The following is a 19,711-nucleotide window of genomic DNA, read 5'->3' as shown; positions in this document are numbered from 1 at the left end:
TGCCCTCCCCTTTAAGGGGGGGGATGTGACACCCAACCACTAGCAGTTTCCTGCCGGGAAAGCTGTTGGGGGCACCGAGCGTCTCCGCTCCGCTCCTGCGGGGCAAATTCCCTCGTGAGGTGGAAAGGGGTTAGCGTGTGCCCGACGGTGCGAGAACACGGGGCGCAGCAGAAACCCCAGCCTGGTGGCAATTTTGAATGGGTCGGACCATCTGTTTGTCCCAGGCCGGAAAGGCCTTGAAGAGCGGGTTAATTTCAGCCCCAGGGCCTCTTGGGTTTAAAAAAAGAGCCTACTCACTGAAGGAAAACAGTACCTTTCAAAAGTAAGAAAATCGCAACCTTTAGTGACCAAAAAAGCTAAAATGCAGCCTTTTAAAAAAATCTGGGCCTCCTCAAATTACTATAATCAAGTCAGTATCAAATTGGTGTCAGAATAATTGTGAAAAAAGGAACATCTTAAAAACAGGTGCATCTCGTGTGTCTTAAATACAGGGCTTCCATCATATATAGAAAAATTCCAACCTCTGTAAAACAACAAAATCTTGTCCGGCAGTGTGGAAAAATCAAAGCCAGAGTATTTGTCAAAAAAATTTGGGGCTTCTTCAAATGTGAATTTTCTGACCCTTTTGATTCTTTTAAAACTCGGGCCTCAACAATCATTGAGAAGTATCCTCCACCAACCCTCGCCCCTGAGGCATTTTATCTAACCTCTCTTCTCCCCCAGTATCTCAACACCTCCATCCTCACTTTTCCAAACACCACCATCCCACTAAGGAACATCTACCTCGCCACACATGTACCTATCCTGTCCTCCCCAAATGTGGTATTTTTCCTAACACCGCCCCCCCTCACAAGCAGTTTTCCAACCCCTTCCCCAATGAAACAGTTTAGCCTCATCATCTCTTCACTCCCTCTAGGCCTCTTGTCCCTCCATCCATCCTCCTCCACTCCTCTGATCCAATTATCCACGCCCTATAGATTTGTGTGATTTGAAAACAGCACTTCATCTTGAACACTCAGTGTAATTTTAAGGGACGAACTATTTGTACTGCACTTTTTTTTGACAGACAGGCAACAAGTCCTGCCCCGTGTACTGCACTATTAAGCCCCGCCCCATCAAGTTCCACCCCCCTCCCCTCCTCCTGGCCGAACCATTCCATCCACGTGGTGCCAGCAGGACCTGAGGCTCCGACTCTCTTTCTCAATCCCCACCCCCGCCGCCCGGCCGGCCTGTGCCCGATGGCAGCGGGCTGCTGCTCCTCCGGCCGACCGGGCCCCAAGCCTCCCGTGAGCCGCGAGTTCCCGCTGGTCCCCCGACCAAGCAGCCCCAAGCCTGGAGATAATTCCCCTGTTTCTGGGAGTTCCCCGAGCTCCCCGCTGGGCCGCCAAGCACAAAGCTCCCCGCTGGACCTGGTTGGAGAGAGAGAGACTGACTGTTTGGGGGGAGAGGAGGGGGGGGGGCGGGAGGACAGAGTGTGGTTGGGGAGGAGAGGCTGGGGAGGGGGCGCGGAGGGGGGAGAGTGAGAGGCTTGGGGGGAGGGGGGAGGGGGATCAGAGGGAAGACAGGGAATTCAGGAAATACAGATCATGTTCATCCAACCCTCTACAAGGGACATCGTTGAAGTGGATGATATCCAGAAGTCACGACACTGTCACTATTCACTTCATACCCAATAAACCTGTTAACAATCCATACACAATTCCCCATCTATTGGGGGGGGGGGGGGGGGGGTGGGGAGGATGCACTTGCGCTTGGGTAAGGCACTTCGGCTGGGGGAGGCATGCACTTGGACTCCCTTCATCCATCGGCGACGTCCGGGCCTCCCTTCACCCATCGGTGACGTCCTGGACTCCCTTCTTCCAATGACGACCTGGACTCCCTTCTTCCAATGATGATCTGGCCTCCCTTCTTCCAATGACGACCTGGACTCCCTTCTTCCAATGATGACCTGGACTCCCTTCTTCCAATGACGACCTGGCCTCCCTTCTTTCAACGACGACCTGGCCTCCCTTCCTCCAGCAATGGCTGTGGTCACCCTGACCTCTCCTCCTTCCACAAAATGGGCCTCTAATTTTCCCAGTGCCTGCCCCCAGTCAGGCCTCGGATCTCTTACCATCTCACCGAAGGGTGCTGTTCAGCGCCGAACTTACGGCCCACATCTCGCCATAGGCAATTAGGCTCATACAGCAGTTCCTGGTCTCCGTCGTCTTGGACCCCCTTGCCACTGGACCTAGACCTTGCTCAGCTAAGCCCGTGTGACAGCCGGTGTGCAACGGCCAAAGAACTCACGCACAAGCATCTTCCACCCTTCAATATGAAGTTTGGGACTTGGAACGTCAGGACCCTCATGGACAACTCCAACAGTGACAGGCCGGAACGCCGTACTGCCATAGATGCCCGGGAATTTAGATGCTTCGATGTCAACATCACCACCCTAAGCGACACACGGCGGGCAGGGGAAGGCCAGCTCAAGGAACAAGGTGGAGGTTACACTTTCTTCTGGAAAGGCAAACCAGAGGAAGAACGGCGCCTCCATAGAGTAGGTTTCGCTATCAAGAACGAGCTGGTCGACCGCCTCAAAGACTCCCCCTGCGGGATTAGCGAACGTCTCATGACTCTCCGACTCACTCTATCCCGGAACCAGTGCACCACAGTCATCAGTGTGTATGCCCCAACACTCGATGCAACAGATGAGATCAAAGAGGGTTTTTACTCCAGCCTCGAAAAATCCCTGTCCCGCGTCCCTACGGACAACAAACTGATCCTCCTTGATGACTTCAACACCAGGGTCGGCAAAGACACAGAGCTCTGGGGAGTTATGTTCGCAGAGAGGGGGTAGGGAAAACCAACTCCAGTGGTACCCTGCTCCTGACAAAATGCCAAGAACACGACCATGTCATCACTAACACCTTGTTCCGCCAGAGGGACAAATACAAGGCATCGTGGCAACACCCTTGCTCCAAACACTGGCACCTGCTCGACTATGTCATCGTTCGAGCCAGGATTGCAAGGATGTGCGCAACACCTGCGCCATGACAGGAGCTGATGACTGCAGGACGGACCACTGCCTAATCCGCTCCATCATCAACATCAATATAGCCCCAAAGCGGCGACGGCAGCAGAAGCAGTGCCACAAATAAAATCAATGCCGGGGCACTCAAAGACCCAGTTAAGAGAGCCCGATACAGCCAGCGCCTCATTGCTAAACTGACGACACTTGATGACCCTGAGACACAGAATACCCACAGTGCTTGGTCTGCCCTCCAGGCCACCATAACCAGTGCCTGCGAAGAGACGCTCGGTCACTCAACCTGGAAACACCAGGACTGATTTGATGAGAATAACCAGAAGATCCAAGAGCTAATAAATCGCAAGCGTAGGGCATTTCTGAACCTAAAACAACCCAACTCAGGAGCAGCAAAGCGGCATTACAGACGGCTTAAGGCCGAGGTCCAACAAAAAACCCGCAACCTGAAGAATAGATGGTGGGTGGAGAAAGCACAGGAGATACAGCAGCCGGCCGACAGCCACGATATGCGAGGATTCTTCACCGCAGTCAAGGCTACCTACGGCCCAAGCACTCAAGGCCCCACCCCGCTGCTGGCCAGGAATGGGGAGACACTCATCAAGGACACTGAGGCAGTCAGGACCCGCTGGAAGGAGCACTTCGAAGATCTCCTTAACCGAGACACTGCCTTTGACTCGAGTGTCCTCGACTCCATCCGGCAGCATGCTACCCGCCACCACCTCAGCAAAACCACAGCCCTGCACGAGGTAGAAAAGGCCATCCGCCAGCTCAAGAACAATAAGGCAACGGGAGCAGATGGAATCCCCGCTTAGCCACTAAAGTATGACGGAGAGGCACTCTTGGCACAAATGTATGACCTCATCTCTCTCATCGGGAAGGAGGAGAGCATGCCGGGAGATCTGAGATATGCAGTAATCGTGACCATCTTTAAAAAAGGGGACAAGTCCGACTGCGGCAACTACAGAGGAATCTCCCTGTTATCAGCCACTAGGAAAGTCGTCACGAGAATCCTCCACAACCGTCTTCTCCCTGTGGCTGAGGAGCTCCTCCCGGAGTCACAGTGCGGATTTTGTCCACTACGGGGTACAACAGATATGATCTTTACGGCGCGACAGCTGCAAGAAAAATTCAGGGAACAGCACCAACCCTTGTACATGGCCTTCTTTGACCTTACAAAGGCTTTTGACACTGTTAACCGCGAGGGACTATGGAGCGTCCTCCTCCGTTTTGGCTGCTCCCAAAAGTTTGTCACCATCCTCCGCCTGCTCCACGACGACATGTAAGCCGTGATCCTGACCAACGGATCCATCATAGACCCGATCCACATCCGGACTGGGGTCAAGCAGGGCTGCATCATCGCGCCAACCCTCTTCTCGACCTTCCTCGCTGCAATGCTCTACCTCACTCAACAAGCTCCCCGCTGGAGTAGAACTAAACTACAGAACCAGAGGGAACCTGTTCAACCTTCGTCGTCTCCAGGCCAGATACAAGACAGTCCCCAACCTCTGTTGCCGAACTACAGTACGCGGACGACGCTTGCGTCTGCGCACATTCAGAGACTAAACTCCAAGTCATAGTCAACATCTTCACTGAGGTGTTCGAAAGTATGGGCCTTACGCTAAACATCCGTAATACAAAGGTCCTCCACCAACCTGACTCTGTCACACAGCACTGCCCCCTAGTCATCAAGATCCAAGGCGCGGCCCTGGACAACATGGACCACTTTCCATACCTCGGGAGCCTATTATCAGCAAGGGCAGACATTGATGATGAGGTTTAACACCACCTCCAATGCGCTAGCGCAGCCTTCGGCCGCCTGAGGAAGAGAGTGTTCGAAGACCAGACACTCAAATCTGTCACCAAGCTCATGGTCTACAGGGCTGTTGTGATATCCAACGTTAGTGTCCTCGATCAGGCCAACATCCCCAGCATCGAAGCACTGGCCACACTCGAACAGCTCCGTTGGGCGGGCCACATCATTCACATGCCTGACATAAGACTCCTAAAGCAAACGCTCTACTCGGAACTCCTACACGGCAAGCGAGCTCCAGGTGGACAGAGGAAACGTTTCAAGGACACCCTCAAAGCCTCCTTGATAAAATGCAACATCCCCACCGACACCTGGAAGTCCCTGGTCAAAGACCGCCCTAAGTGGAGGAAGAGCATCCAGGAGGGCGTTGAACACTTAAGAGTCTCAACGCCAAGAGCATGCAGAAAACAAGCGCAGGCAGCTGAAGGAGCGTGCAGCAAACCAATCCCACCCACCCTTTCCTTCAATGACTGTCCGCCCCACCTGTGACAGGGACTATAATTCCCGTATTGGACTGTTCAGTCAACTAAGAACTCACTTTTATCGAGTGGAAGCAATTCTTATTCGATTTCGAGGGACTGCCTATGATGATGATGCACTTGGACTGGGGTAGGCACTTTGGCTGGGGGAGTCATACACTTGGACTGGGGTAAGGCACCGGCTGGGGGAGGCATGTACTTGGACTGGGGTACGAGATTTTGGTTGGTCCTTGCTGTCTTCTGTGGAGCTCTGTCGCTTCAGGAAGTCAAAGTGGATCACGTTACAATTTGCAAAGTCAGTGAGACCTTGAGATGGGCGGTTCCAGTTACACATTCCTGTGAAACTTCAGGGTGTGGCTTATCCTCCAAGGGGACCAATCAGAAATAAGGGTGGAGGCTGTTGGCCATTTTTGCAGTACAAATAAACATGTCCTAATTTTAACCGAAAATAAAATTATTTTAACAATTTTGTTCTGCTTTATTTTTCCACATCCTGCTCCCATCCCTGCCCCGCCTCCCGCAACCTGTCCTCATTTTGTATCTGGTTTTATATTTTTGAACTTAAACTTAACATTTTTCTCCCTAATATATATCCTATCCCTCTTGAACTTTTGCCCTCTGATCCCCCCCAGGTTAAATCCTTTATCTTCTTCCATTAGACTTTCGTGGAGGATGTATTTTCAGGCTATCAAAAGCCCAGGCTTGGAAGATCAACCTTGGACATATTTTTACACATCGAATTCAAAAAGGGCAACATGAATGTGCATACTCCCAGCCTCCAGAACCCCCAAATTCCTGACCAAGCAAATTTATCCGTAGTCAAAAGGTTAATATGTAGTCCTGATAAAAATTACATTTCCCAAGTGTAAAATTTAGAACTTGGAGGCAGATATTCACCAATGACAATCACAATGGAAACAGAAGGTAATGATCCAACAACAGTGACTTAACTGCATTTTTGAAGTTACAAGCAAGGAGTTAAAATGGGCAGAATAATCCTTGCATTATATCAGTTCACTGTTTCCACTGAACAACCTCAATTTACAATGAGTCTTTAAAGGAGCTGTGCGCCTTCATTAATGACAGAACTTCCGAAGTGATTTTTGAAAATAATTTTTGTTTCGATCAAGGTCACAGTCCTTCAACACTTCCGGGCCTCTGTTTAAAATGCAAGCTGAGCCAGTAGGCAACATAGTTCCCACTGACCACACTTTCCAGGCAATGCAACACACAGTGACAAACTCTCCACATGCCCAATTTGTGACCTTTACTCGTAATGTTTAGAAAACTTAATCTGTTGGAAGAAAACGTTGAGTCAATTTATTATGAAAGGATTCTGGACTATGCAGCAATTTATTTTCAGGAAAATAATTTCAAAAATAATCTTTTCATACTTAAGGCTCTCTTGTGAGCTGGAAGAGGATCGGTCCGAGTGAGGGAGAGATGCAGCACTCGTGGAACTCTTCAGGTGAGCCTGAAAACCTTTTTGATAGGAAGGCTCCAGGGAGTTGTACAATGCATCAGCTTCTGCAGGAAAATGGTTTTGAAGACTCCAATAAGTTCTATTCAAAAAAATTAAACATCACAAGTTTCAGTATTTGAAAGGAACATTAGGTGCTCATCTGTAAACAATATTATAGATAGCCTCTACTTAACTAATTTCTGGGGGAAAAAATTCAAGTAAAATGTGAAAAAAGCCACATAGCAACAGAAAAGTAATTAAACAATTAGACTCAAATCTCTTACTGTCCCAGCCAATGATTTTTGTAACAAAAACACATAGGCTCTGATGTTATTCAATTACCTCAGTGTATTTAATGTTGAATAAATAAAAATAGTTACAATTTCTAATTTTAACTATAATTAAAAACTGGAATTCACTGAAAAAACACTTGTTCTCAAGATGCTGACTCTTGTTTAAGTGTGGTTACACAGACAACAGCAGCCCTCTGGTACTTCACTGAAGTTGCTATTCTACAAGGTGACTGTCGGCAAGCTGTTTGCTTATGATGGGGAAACACAGCTGAGCCCAACTTTGTTCTCAGAGCAGCCACATTAGTACATTTCAAGCAAGAGACACTGGACAATGACCAGGCACAGGAATCCTTGCTGAATTTTCCCCTCCGAAGCTCAAGACTGAGGCTAGTTGTAGTTTCCTAACTACTGCCCTGGCTGAAATGAACTACCTCAGTATAAATCAGCAAACAAAGCTGGGACCTTCTGTTCTATATGACTTATAACTATATCAATTCATGTTTATAGCACAGGACAAGCTAAACAGAACTGCCTAAAGCAATATGGGGGTAATAGTATTGCAGCAGCTTGTATCATCACATTTAATGTGTTGAATGGGCAGAATTGCAGTTTATTAAATAGAATAATACTTCACAAAAAAAAAGTGTTTCTCTAGTTGAAGATCAACAATGTGGATTATAATTATAGTTCCATTTTATATATATATTTTCTCTGTGCATTACATATCTAGAGTATCTACAAACGGTTACTTTTTAATTCAGTAAACGGCTCAGTGTTAATCTGGAGCAGATTTACTGTATTATTTAAAAAATTAGCTCTGTAGTTCCATACTTTCTAGCTTCCTGTCTGACTTCTGCATCAGCGTCCGAAATGCCCTTCTTGATGGTCTCCACCAGAACAGTCACATGTCTAAGCAAAATATAGAATGATGCATCTGTTACGATCTTCACCAAAACATTGTAATCATTTAAATGCCTATGTATCAATACATAGAATGAAATCCAACTATATTGATTGTGATGGCCAAATGATGTACGAACACAACGTACTTCCTAATTATAGCAATTGTTTCTTTCTCTCAATCCCTGACGTGCCACATTATCCTCCATGCTGTAGGTGTCGAGCAGAGGCAGCAAGGGGGAAAACAACTAGACAGTACATAAGCATAGGCACCCATACCTTCTAGTGCCTCATCAAAGAGTAGCACGGACACAGACATGGGGGTAGGTTGTCTTGGACTGAGAGGGCCTGCAGAACAGGATGTGATATGGGGACCTAAAGTGAAGGCATGCCCAAAAAAACCACCCACTTGTGAGACAGATGTTAATCTTTTCAGACAAGTAGTTTTCTAACATAGGCTGTAATCTGAACTTTGGGTTCATTGCGCACGTTTACTCTAGATTAGTTGATTTCTTGAGTGTTTTTTTTAAAGTAACTTCCCATCAAAGTGTAAATTGATGCTTGCTTACTAAAAATACAAAGTGAAATATTTACAATACTGAGCTTTCATCTTTCAATTTTTCCAAATATATATTTTTCCTTTGCGCTTTAAGCAACTGATGGAAGTAGTGGTCACCAGTTTGGGAATTCACTTTTGAGGTACATTTTTACTTTATATGCTATTACAAAGTATACAGATATGAAATATATTTACTGTTGTATACAAAATATTCAATTAAAATTAATTACATAAAATAACCACAACCTTGACATCTGTTTAAGTGCGTCTGCAAATGGTAGAACATCACCAACAAACAAGCCCTACAAATCCTATATAGTTTTACTCTCAATTTGAGGTGCAAAAATAATCCAATTTCAAATTTGCATACAATATTTAGCACACCAGTTGTCTCTATGACTCAGCATTTCTGTCACGCTTTATCATAAATCACTACAGATTTACAAATAAAAGATGCAATGAGCTTTTAAAAATCATCAAATGATTAACAAGTATCATTAGATATTATTATTCCCATCCTGATTGTAGACTTCTTTCTCCTCAAACAGATTTTATTTCTTTTGAATTTCTACTTCATGTCCTTACCTTTCGAGGGAATGTGTTTGCCATTCCTGCAGCAACAAATCTAAAAACTCATAACAGCGTCTGCAAATAATAATATGGAAAAGTCAGTCTTGTACAAATGAAATTATCAATACTTTTGAAATTGAGCTCTCTTGCTTGGCATCTGGAATTTTAAGTTAACAAGAAATATTTCTGTGAACAGTTTAGATAATGTGAACAGTTTAGATAATGTAAACAGGTTATTTTTGCTCACTTAGGTTACTGTGCACTGCATAAACATACATAGTGAACAGCAAAAGTTATCGGGGTTTCTGCAACTCAAACTGGGGCAGCAAAGCTGCTCCAAGTAATGTGGGATTACAGAGTGAGTTTTTAATGTCATTGCTAGCCACTGCAGCCTAAGTTCAACAGTAGTTTGCTCTAGTCTGGCAAAATTATTAAAGGAATGGATCACATACTAACAAGGTTAAAAATAATGAAACATACAGGGTCTCAGATATAATACTTTTCATACTATTAATTCACCATTTTACTTAAAATACAAGTAAATTTGTTCTTCTTTCCTGGCCAAATATCACTTGGCAGTTTTGAGAGTAGTTTTTTTCCATGATTAGCTTTTTTCTTCCTTCACTTGTCACTTCCCACCATGGTTCATCCTAAACCTGTCATTGGTGTTGTAGTGCTCAAGGAAATTTTCACCCACTGTGAAGGCTTTAGTAACCCACACCTGAACAGTCAAATCCACAAGCCACACTGGGACTGCACCATGGTTCTGGCATGGCTGGCTCATTAGATATTAGTCATTAAGACAGGAATCAAAGCAGCATCAAAGCACCTCAAGCATGCCTTCTGGCCCATTGCAAAGACCTATCCCCTTCAGCAACACAAAAAGCAGCTTTACAAACTAAACCATTAACTCAGTAATCTTATTTAATGGCTTAAAGTGTACAAAATGCTGAAAAAGATATACAAAATCATACTTCAGTTATTTGTAATTTTTTTGGTTCACCATTGAAACACTCGTACTCTTCCACAGAAATTTGATATAATTTCTTCATAGGAGCCAAGAACACCCCAATCCTTGACTACCTGATTGCTGTAGTGCAATCCGTGTATTGCTGGCCCACAGGAGTAGGGCAAAAATGACTGCAACTACAATGATTCACCTCTCTGTCTCTCATGCATTCACACGTGCACACACACAAATAGTAGTTGGATCCCAGCTGAGGAAACCTGAGCAGCTTCCTGAATAAAAGACCAAGTTCAATACAGTGACCAAATGTCTGGTATAAGAACATAAGAATTAGTCTGTGTTTCCAGTCTACTTTAGCCAACGCTGCCCTCATCCCACTGTAGTCCCCTTTGTTTAAACGTAGTATGCTCATTTGAGACACTACTTCCTCACCCTCAATCTGTATTACAAATTCAACCATATTGTGATCACTCATTCCGAGAGGATCTTTTACTAGGAGATTGTTTATTATTCCTGTCTTATTACACAGGACCAGATCTAAGATAGCTAGCTCCCTTGTAGATTCTGTAACATACTGTTCTAAGAAACAATCCCGTATTCATTCTATGAATTCCTCCGCAAGGCTACCCCCTGCGATTTGATTTGACCAATCGATATGTAGGTTAAAATCCCCCATGATTACTGCCATTCCTTTTTCACATGCCTCCATTATTTCCTTGATTATTGTCTGCCCCATCGTGAAGTTATTATTTGGGGGCCTATAAACTATGCCCACCAGTGACTTTTTCCCCTTATTATCTCTAATCTCCACCCACAATGATTCAACATTCTGTTCATTAGAGCCAATATCGTCTCTCACAACTGCCCTGATATCATCCTTTAACAACAGAGCTACCCCACCTCCTTTCCCTTCTTGTCTATCTTTCCGAATTGTCAGATACCCCTATATGTTTAATTCCCAGTCTTGGCCACCCTGCAACCACGTTTTAGTAATGGCCACCAAATCATACCCATTTGTAATGATTTGTGCCGTCAACTCATTTACTTTGTTTCGAATGCTGCGTGCGTTTAGGTAAAGTGTTTTAATACTAGTTTTTAAACCATGATTTTTAGTGTTGACCCCTCCTGCAGCCCCTTTATATTCATACATATACAACAACAACAACTTGTATTTATATAGCACCTTTAATGTAGTGAAACATCCCAAGGCACTTCACAGGAATATTACGAGACAAAAAATTTGACACCAAGCGCTTAAGTAGAAATTAGCGCAGGTGACCAAAAGCTTGGTCAAATAGGTAGGGTCGAAGGAGCGTCTTGAAGGAAGAAAGAGAGGTAAGCGAGGCGGAGAGGTTTAGGCAGGGAGTTCCAGAGCTTGGGGCCTAGGCAACAGAAGCCACAGTCACCAATGGGGGTTGAGTGATTATAATCAGGGATGCTCAAGAGGGCAGCATTCGAGGAGTGCAGACATCTCGGGGGGGCGGGGGGGTTGTGGAACTAAAGGAGTTAGAGAGATAGGGAGGGGCGAGGCCAAGGAGGGATTTGAAAATAAGGATGAGCATTTTGAAATCGAGGCATTGCTTAACTGGAAGCCAACGTAGGTCAGCGAGCACAGTGAGCGGGACTTGGTGCGAGTTAGGACTTGGGCAGCCAAGTTTTAGATCATGTCTAGTTTACGTAGGGATAGGAAGGGCCTTGTTTACAAGTAAACGGACATTCCGGAGGGAGATGCAGAGAGGGTCGGTGATGGCTGCCCCACTGCCTGCGTCCACAGGGTCAGCGCTGGCAGCAGGGGGGGGGGGGAGAGGAGTTGGACGGGGAGAAGATTGACAAGATTAGCCCCCAGTGGGCACGCTGGGCGGGAAAGTCGGTGAGAGAGTAGGATGGGACAGTTGGGGTTGCTGCTTGTAAGGAAGCAGCGACAAGTGCCTTGATGGGCCCATCGTAGGATGTCGAGAGAGGCACAGAGGGAAGCTGTCAGCTTATCTAGAAGGGAGTCAAGCCTGCGACGGCAGCAGGAGAGTAGGGAGGCCAAAAAATAATGAAGGAAAGGGGTAGGGATTTGGGAGGGCGAAGTAGCGGAGAGAGAGATGAAAGGAGGCATGATGACAGGAGAGAACCGTCAGGGAGGGATAAAGAGAAAAGGAAAGTGGAAAAGTATTGAATGGCTCGGGTCCAGAGCGGCCGCCAAAGTGCACACACAGGGACAGGGGTAAAGCTCAGGTTACATCGGCCTGTTTAAATGTAGAACATACAATATTCGATGGGTAGGAAAAGACCAGCTGGTCCATCAAGCCTGCCCCACATCTCATGCTGGGTGGAGCATTTCAAGTAGACACTTCCTATCTAACCCCTGCGCCGCTCACAGCCATGTAATCACCGGAGAAAGGCACAAAACCAGAGAAAAAATACAAGTTTCGAATGGATCAAAAAATTGCTACACCCAGTAAATGGAAAGTGATACTGTTACAAATTTCTGCTCTGCACCAAGTCTCTCGGGTGCAGTGTCCTCGGTCACTTCTTTAAGACCCACCCCCCAGCATCCTCTACAATCTGGAGAATAAATTTACCACCACTATCTCGTTACACCATATTGTCATTTGCAGTGGGAGGCAGAACAATGAACCCCTCATGGTATGAACTGGATACTATGATTTTGCACATGCGTTTCTCCTGTATTTCAGAGGGTGAACTGATGAGCATTCTCGTGAAACAAGGCCAACTGTAAACCAACAAATTCTTATTTTACATGAAAATCTTATTTTAAATGACTAAAATACAATTTTCACAACAGGTTTTATTAATTTCGCATTGCCCCTCAATGTCAAAAATAATGAATAAAGCAAACTCTGTCCTTGATATGGGCTGACCTTACTTTACAAGAATTGTTGACTGGCTCTGACTTAGAAAGTGAGACAACTGTGCCTCTCATTGGGGTCAAGTTTCGGCCTGAGTTGCTCCTATTTTTTTGGAGCAACTAGTTTAGAATGGAGTATCTTAGAAATTGCAATTCTCGGCCTTTAGTTTGCTCCAGTTCTAGTGAGTTAGAACAGTTTTATTTTAGAACAGATTTTTTTTCAAAAGGGGGCGTGTCCGGCCAATTATTTTCAGATACTCCTTTAAAGTTGCTCCAGTTCTAGTGAGTTAGAACAGTTTTATTTTAGAACAGATTTTTTTTCAAAAGGGGGCGTGTCCGGCCAATTACACCTGTTTTGCAAGTCTAGCAAAAACTTACTCGAAACTAACTTAGAATGGAGTAAGTGTAGATTTTTGTCCGCTCAGAAAAACGTTGCCTACACAGAGAAGATGGGGGGGGAAGAAGAGAGGAAGATGGGGGGGAGAAGAAAGGAAGATGGGGGGGAGAAGAAAGGAAGATGGGGGGGAAGAAGAGAGGAAGATGGGGGGAAGAAGAGAGGAAGATGGGGGGAAGAAGAGAGGCAAGATGGGGGGAAGAAGAGAGGAAGATGGGGGGAGAAGAAAGGAAGATGGGGGGAGAAGAAAGGAAGATGGGGGGAAGAAGAGAGGAAGATGGGGGGAAGAAGAGAGGAAGATGGGGGGAGAAGAGAGGAAGATGGGGGGAGGAGAGAGGAAGACGGGGGGAGGAGAGAAGAGGGAAGATGGGGGGAGAAGAGAGGAAGATGGGGGGAGAAGAGAGGAAGATGGGGGGGAGGAGAGAGGAAGACGGGGGGAGGAGAGAAGAGAGGAAGATGGGGGGAGAAGAGAGGAAGATGGGGAGGAGGAGAGAGGAAGACGGGGGGAGGAGAGAAGAGAGAAGATGGGGGGAGAAAGGAAGATGGGGGAGAAAGGAAGATGGGGGGAGGAGAAGATAGGAAGATGGGAAGGGAGAAGAGAGGAAGATGGGTAGAAGAGAGGAAGATGGGGGGAAGAAGAGAGGAAGATGGGGGGAGAAGAGAAGGAAGATGGGGGGGAGAAAGGAAGATGGGGGGGGAAGAAAGGAAGATGGGGGGGAGAAGAAAGGAAGATGGGGGGAAGAAGAGAGGAAGATGGGGGGAAGAAGAGAGGAAGATGGGGGGAAGAAGAGAGCAAGATGGGGGGAAGAAGAGAGGAAGATGGGGGAGGAAGAAAGGAAGATGGGGGGAGAAGAAAGGAAGATGGGGGGGAAGAAGAGAGGAAGAGTGGGGGGGGAAGAGAGAAGATGGGGGGAAGAAGAGAGGAAGATGGGGGGAAGAAGAGAGGGAAGATGGGGGGAAGAAGAGAGCAAGATGGGGGGAAGAAGAGAGCAAGATGGGGGGAAGAAGAGAGCAAGATGGGGGGAAGAAGAGAGCAAGATGGGGGGGAAGAGAGGCAAGATGGGGGGAGAAGAGAGGAAGATGGGGGGAGAAGAGAGGAAGATGGGGAAAGAGAAGGGAAGGAGAGAGGAAGATGGGGGGAGAAGAGAGGAAGATGGGGGGAGAAAGGAAGATGGGGGGAGAAAGGAAGATGGGGGGAGAGAAGATAGGAAGATGGGAAGGGAGAAGAGAGGAAGATGGGTAGAAGAGAGGAAGATGGGGGGGAGAAGAGAGGAAGATGGGGGGAGGAGAGAGGAAGATGGGGGGAGGAGAGAGGAAGATGGGGGGAGGAGAGAGGAAGATGGGGATGGAGAAGAGAGGAAGATGGGGGGAGGAGAGAGGAAGATGGGGGAGGAGAGAGGAAGATGGGGGGGAGAGAGGAAGATGGGGGGAGGAGAGAGGAAGATGGGGAAGAAGAGAGGAAGATGGGGGGAAGAAGAGAGGAAGATGGGGGGAGAAAGAAGAGAGGAAGATGGGGGAGGAGAGAGGAAAATGGGGGGAGGAGAGAGGAAGATGGGGGGGAGAAGAGAAGGAAGAGGGAGGAGAGAGGAAGATGGGGGAGGAGAGAGGAAGATGGGGGGAGAAGAGAGGAAGATGGGGGAGGAGAGAGGAAGATGGGGGGAGGAGAGGAAGATGGGGGAGGAGAGAGGAAGATGGGGGGAGGAGAGAGGAAGATGGGGGGAGGAGAGAGGAAGATGGGGGGAGGAGAGGAAGATGGGGGAGGAGAGAGGAAGATGGGGGAGGAGAGAGGAAGATGGGGGGAGGGAGAGAAGATGGGGGAGGAGAGAGGAAGATGGGGGGAGGAGAGAGGAAGATGGGGAGGAGAAGGAGGAAGATGGGGGGAGGAGAGAGGAAGATGGGGGAGGAGAGAGGAAGATGGGGGGAGGAGAGAGGAAGATGGGGGGGAGAAGAGAGGAAGATGGGGAGGAGAAGAGAGGAAGATGGGGGAGGAGAGAGGAAGATGGGGGGAGGAGAGAGGAAGATGGGGGGAGGAGAGAGGAAGATGGGGAGGAGAAGAGAGGAAGATGGGGGGAGGAGAGAGGAAGATGGGGGGGAAGAAGAGAGGAAGATGGGGGGGAGAAGAGAGGCAGATGGGGGGGAGAAGGAGGAAGATGGGGGGGAAGAAGAAAGAAGAGGAGAGCGGAAGATGGGGGGGGGGAGAGGGGGAAGAGAGAAGACAACCAAGAAGAAGCCGGACCCCGCCGAGGACTTCGGGCGGGGTCCGCACACAGCCGGTGCCGGGCTGCTGCCGTCACCTCTGACTCTTCGGGCGGGGTCCGCCCCAGCGAGATGCGGGCGGGCCCCGCTGACGGCAATGACGCCGCCGACTGCCAGGAGTTCTTTGGGCGGGGCCCGCCCCCAGGCAAGAGGCCGGGCGGGCAGGCCCCGCCGCTGAGGTAAGATGTGCAGGCCACTCGCCCTGGGATAGGGGCAACGTCCCTTTGGCCTGGGATAGGATCGTCGCCCCGGAGACAGGACGCCGGCAGCTACGCTGGCACTGTTTTCGGCGCAGAGCTGTAGCTCCGCCCCCAGCAGCTACTGCTGCGCAGCGCCGAGGTGGAATTGGGCCGACAGCTATCTGAGAATCGCGAGGTAAGTATTCGGCGCAATTTTGTTCTAAAAATTAGGCGGGCCTCTCCGAAGTGCGCCATTCTAACGGGCGGCCGAAACTCGACCCCAAGATTCCAGACACAAACCTACTGCAGACTGCCTACCACCCCCATCTCTTCCCCCGCCACAGAGAGGAGGCTAACAACTTAAACTTTGTACTACCACCAGAACTCTGTGTTGAGGATCGACTCAGCACAAACTACAAAACACAACAACCATTTTGAAAAAGGATCCTTTCCCTCCATGATGTGGAAGCAAAGGCACCAGTTTTGCCTGTTTAGCTAAGATTTCTGCTCTCCTCAATGGATGCAAGCCATTCTATTACTAGGGCTGTAAATATCTCTCTGGGGTGGCAAAGAAGCTTCATGATGGAAACTAACCTGGTAGACATGATACAAACTAGCCTGCGACAAAAAATACAATTTGGAGATGGCTGATATCCCAACTAGTATGCCCAAAAAATCATTCTGGATAACTTGTGCATTTCTGGGAGTTAACCACTTACGAAGTGAATTTAACTTAATAGCAACATCATAATATAAATTAATCTGAAAATATCTTCTTGGCCGAAAAGTAAATCTCTTGACACATGACAAGCATTAACATCTTGTGCTCCCAAATAGACTGATGGCAATCTCTTAATTAACCAAACCATTCAATATTCATTTTCACTTGCAAGGTCCTCATATACAATTTGATCATAGTATAGCCATAGTATAAGAGAAATGGTATACCAACCTCAATTATGCACTCAAACAGGATTGAAACCTGCTCTCCTGAACTAGAATAGGCATTTAAAATAAAAAAAACAAATTCACAGAATGCACTGCGTGATAATCAACATTCTGATTTAATCAAATCTGACTAAATTGCTTTCCATTCACTATTCATTATCCACTTGTAACATTTAAATTAATTTCAGGATAATAGAACATTGAGTAAAGATAACTAGAATTATACCAGCAATGAAAGGTTATGTAACAAAGTGGAAAATGTTCAGTTTCGAAGTAATGACATTTGAAAGCTTGCTGAAAACAAATATTATAAAAATAGCCACTCTCCCAGTTTGTCTTAGCCTTGTTCAGCTCTATAATCTACAAGAACATAAAATTTTGTCTGGAAACAAACGATTGAAGTAAATGCTTTTAATTTCTTACCTCCTCACAGCCACTGACTTTGAGGTACAATTGCTTGTTATTAAGGGAATCAACCTTGGAACATGTGTGTGCTGCATGAACGAAAATAAGTTAGTATCCTTTGTAATCAAATTAAGTTATACCAACAAGATCTATACATATGTAACATGCAAAGAAGTTGTTTTTTTATTGGATGAGAAAGACTGAAGTAGCACTATGCATACATCATCAAGGGCCTGAAAAACAACCATGTGCACATGTAAGGGCTCATGACCTTATTCCTCAAGAAAATTTGACACTTCCTAAGGAAAGTTCCCTATATCACTGGAGTAAATTAAACCATGGCTTGTTAAAATGTGATTTGGTCCATCAACCCAGTTCCTTCCACGGACATTCTGAATATCCAACTCACCACGTCCTGAAGAAAATTTCTGCAAAGACTCTCTCTACCTGCATTCTATCTTCAAATGAGTCAGGGCTAGTCATAGTGCACAAAGCTGAAGTCTATTTATATACGCAGCATATCTTACACTCCCAGGTCCCAAGTTGACTCCAGGTGGCTCTCTATCTTGCAACAAAGGCATTGGTGAGGGAGTGGGGCTGCAACCACAGCCAAGGTGTGGGTGCTCTCTGACCAACACTGAAAGATGTCATGATTTTTTGGGACAGTGGATGGGCTGTAAGGCAGCTAACTGCCAGATTGTCCACTTGTACAGGTCAAATGAATAAGTTTACAAAAGGCATGTAAGGGTATAAAAAACGGTCACTAGAATGGAGATACTGAAGGTAGTGAATTGATCCAGATTAAGAGGGCTCATCAGTATTAGGAGATTTTGAGGAATCTGTCTTACGGTATAGATTGTAATATTGACCGGTTATGTATAACCCGCTTATGTGTGTAAAGCACATAAGCGGGTTAGTAAGAAGGGAATAGCAAAGCCTGATGGGTGATGAACCATCCGTGGTGTGAACTTTAGTATAGATTTACATAAGCAAATCCACCAAGGACAAGAGTCTGGAACATAGACTGTAAACAATATGTGACTCTCATGAAAAACTGTATTAGACTAGTTCGGGACTCTCGGGAAGAAGTAAGGAAGCCAGTATTTTGGAACAAGAGTTACTTCACATGTCATAGGGACTATGGCAAAGTTCACATCACTGAACAGCATGATTGACATGTGATGAAAGATGGACAGGTGGGAACGAACCACTCAGAGCTAGTCTGATAAGAGTCAACAAATCAATGCAACTTCGCTGATCGCAGTAGACCAATCGCTGATTTTGTCGGAGGGTAGCACCCCTCGAAAAACTGTATAATTGTAACTGAACCTCTTGTACTTTGAAGGTTCCACATTTGAATTTTCCCTTGCATTTGCTCGAAATAAACTAGTTGTACCGAAGGTTTTGTTTGACCGATTCCGTGGTTGTTATACGGGCGGTGGTATCGATTCCTTATATCAGGGAGTCCAGCTTTGAGAGAGGTCTTCATTTAATCCCTACAAAGCACAATAATATGCCTCTGCCATGGGCTCATGAGATTGGGCTAATATATTAGCATGGATTGAGGATTGGTTAACGGACAGAAAAAAAGTAGGAATAAACGAGTAATTTTTGGGTTGACAGGTTCAAACTAGTGGGGTGCCACAAGGGCTCAGCTATTTACAATCTATCTCAATAACTTAGATGAGAGGACCGAGTGTAATGTATCCAAGTTTGCTGACGATACAAAGCTAGATGAGAAAGTAAGCTGTGAGGAGGAGGCAAAGAGGCTGCAAAGGGATATAGACAGGTTAAGTGAGTGGGCAAGAAGTTGGTAAATGTAGTATATTGTGGGGAAATGTGAAATTATCCACTTATAGAAAAGCAGAATATTTTTTAAAAGGTGAGAGACTCGTAAATGTTGGAATTCAGAGGGATTTGGGTATCCATGTACACAAAACATAGAAAGTTAATATGCAGGTACAGCAAGCAATTAGGAAGACGAAAAGTGTGTTTAAAATGGGTTTGAAGTATAAGATTATGGAAGTCTTGTTGCAATTATATAGGGCTTTGGTGAGACCATACCTGAAGTATTTTGCACAGTTTTGGTCTCCTTACCTAAGGAAGGATATACTTGCCTTAGAGGGAGTCATAGGACCTAAGATATGCAGGCAATGCTGCTGATCTGCCTGAACTCCATTAGCACTTTTGAACATTATGTGCCACAAACCTATCTGATAAAAGCAAGGTGTTGTACTGGACACAATTGGGATTTTTCTCAATTGAACATGCATTCCACACATTCCAGCAGAATTACCATCTAGTCGAATGCTGGCTCTGCAAAAATCAATGAGCCAGTCATCCAGATGTGTAGTCTCTGCTGCCTAAAAAAAGCTGTTCATAGCAATAGGCACTTGGTAAAACCCTGGCACCCAAGGCTGGTTTAACAACAGTGTCTTGTACTGATGGTGCATTCTGCCAATATTCCAATTGACTTCACTTATCTACATGAGGACGTAAGACTCGTTTAGCTTAGTATTGCTCACTAACAGTGCAAATGACCTCAGTAATTCCTCCTTGGTTATGGAGAATGGATTACATAAGATATACGACACAGAAACATGC

General features: G+C 46.3%; 1 protein-coding gene across 6 annotated transcripts in view; it reads right to left on the bottom strand.

Moving 5' to 3' along the window:
- LOC139273284 (CLIP-associating protein 2-like) overlaps positions 1–19,711 on the bottom strand; it is a 650,606-nt gene that overhangs the window by 289,643 nt on the left and 341,252 nt on the right. For all 6 annotated transcript variants that reach the window (XM_070889996.1, XM_070889987.1, XM_070890014.1 and 3 more), the window contains exons 13-16: positions 17,126–17,196; positions 9,117–9,176; positions 7,904–7,981; positions 6,712–6,879 (exon numbers count right to left, since the gene is read on the bottom strand). In XM_070889996.1, the coding sequence (XP_070746097.1) occupies positions 6,712–6,879; positions 7,904–7,981; positions 9,117–9,176; positions 17,126–17,196 (377 nt within the window). The remainder of the gene's footprint in view (positions 1–6,711; positions 6,880–7,903; positions 7,982–9,116; positions 9,177–17,125; positions 17,197–19,711) is intronic.

This window comes from Pristiophorus japonicus, chromosome 1 (genome assembly GCF_044704955.1).
Source record: "Pristiophorus japonicus isolate sPriJap1 chromosome 1, sPriJap1.hap1, whole genome shotgun sequence".
Lineage (NCBI taxonomy): Eukaryota > Metazoa > Chordata > Chondrichthyes > Pristiophoridae > Pristiophorus > Pristiophorus japonicus.
Note: the sequence above shows the minus strand (reverse complement) of the source record. Positions and strands in the feature narration are given on the sequence as shown.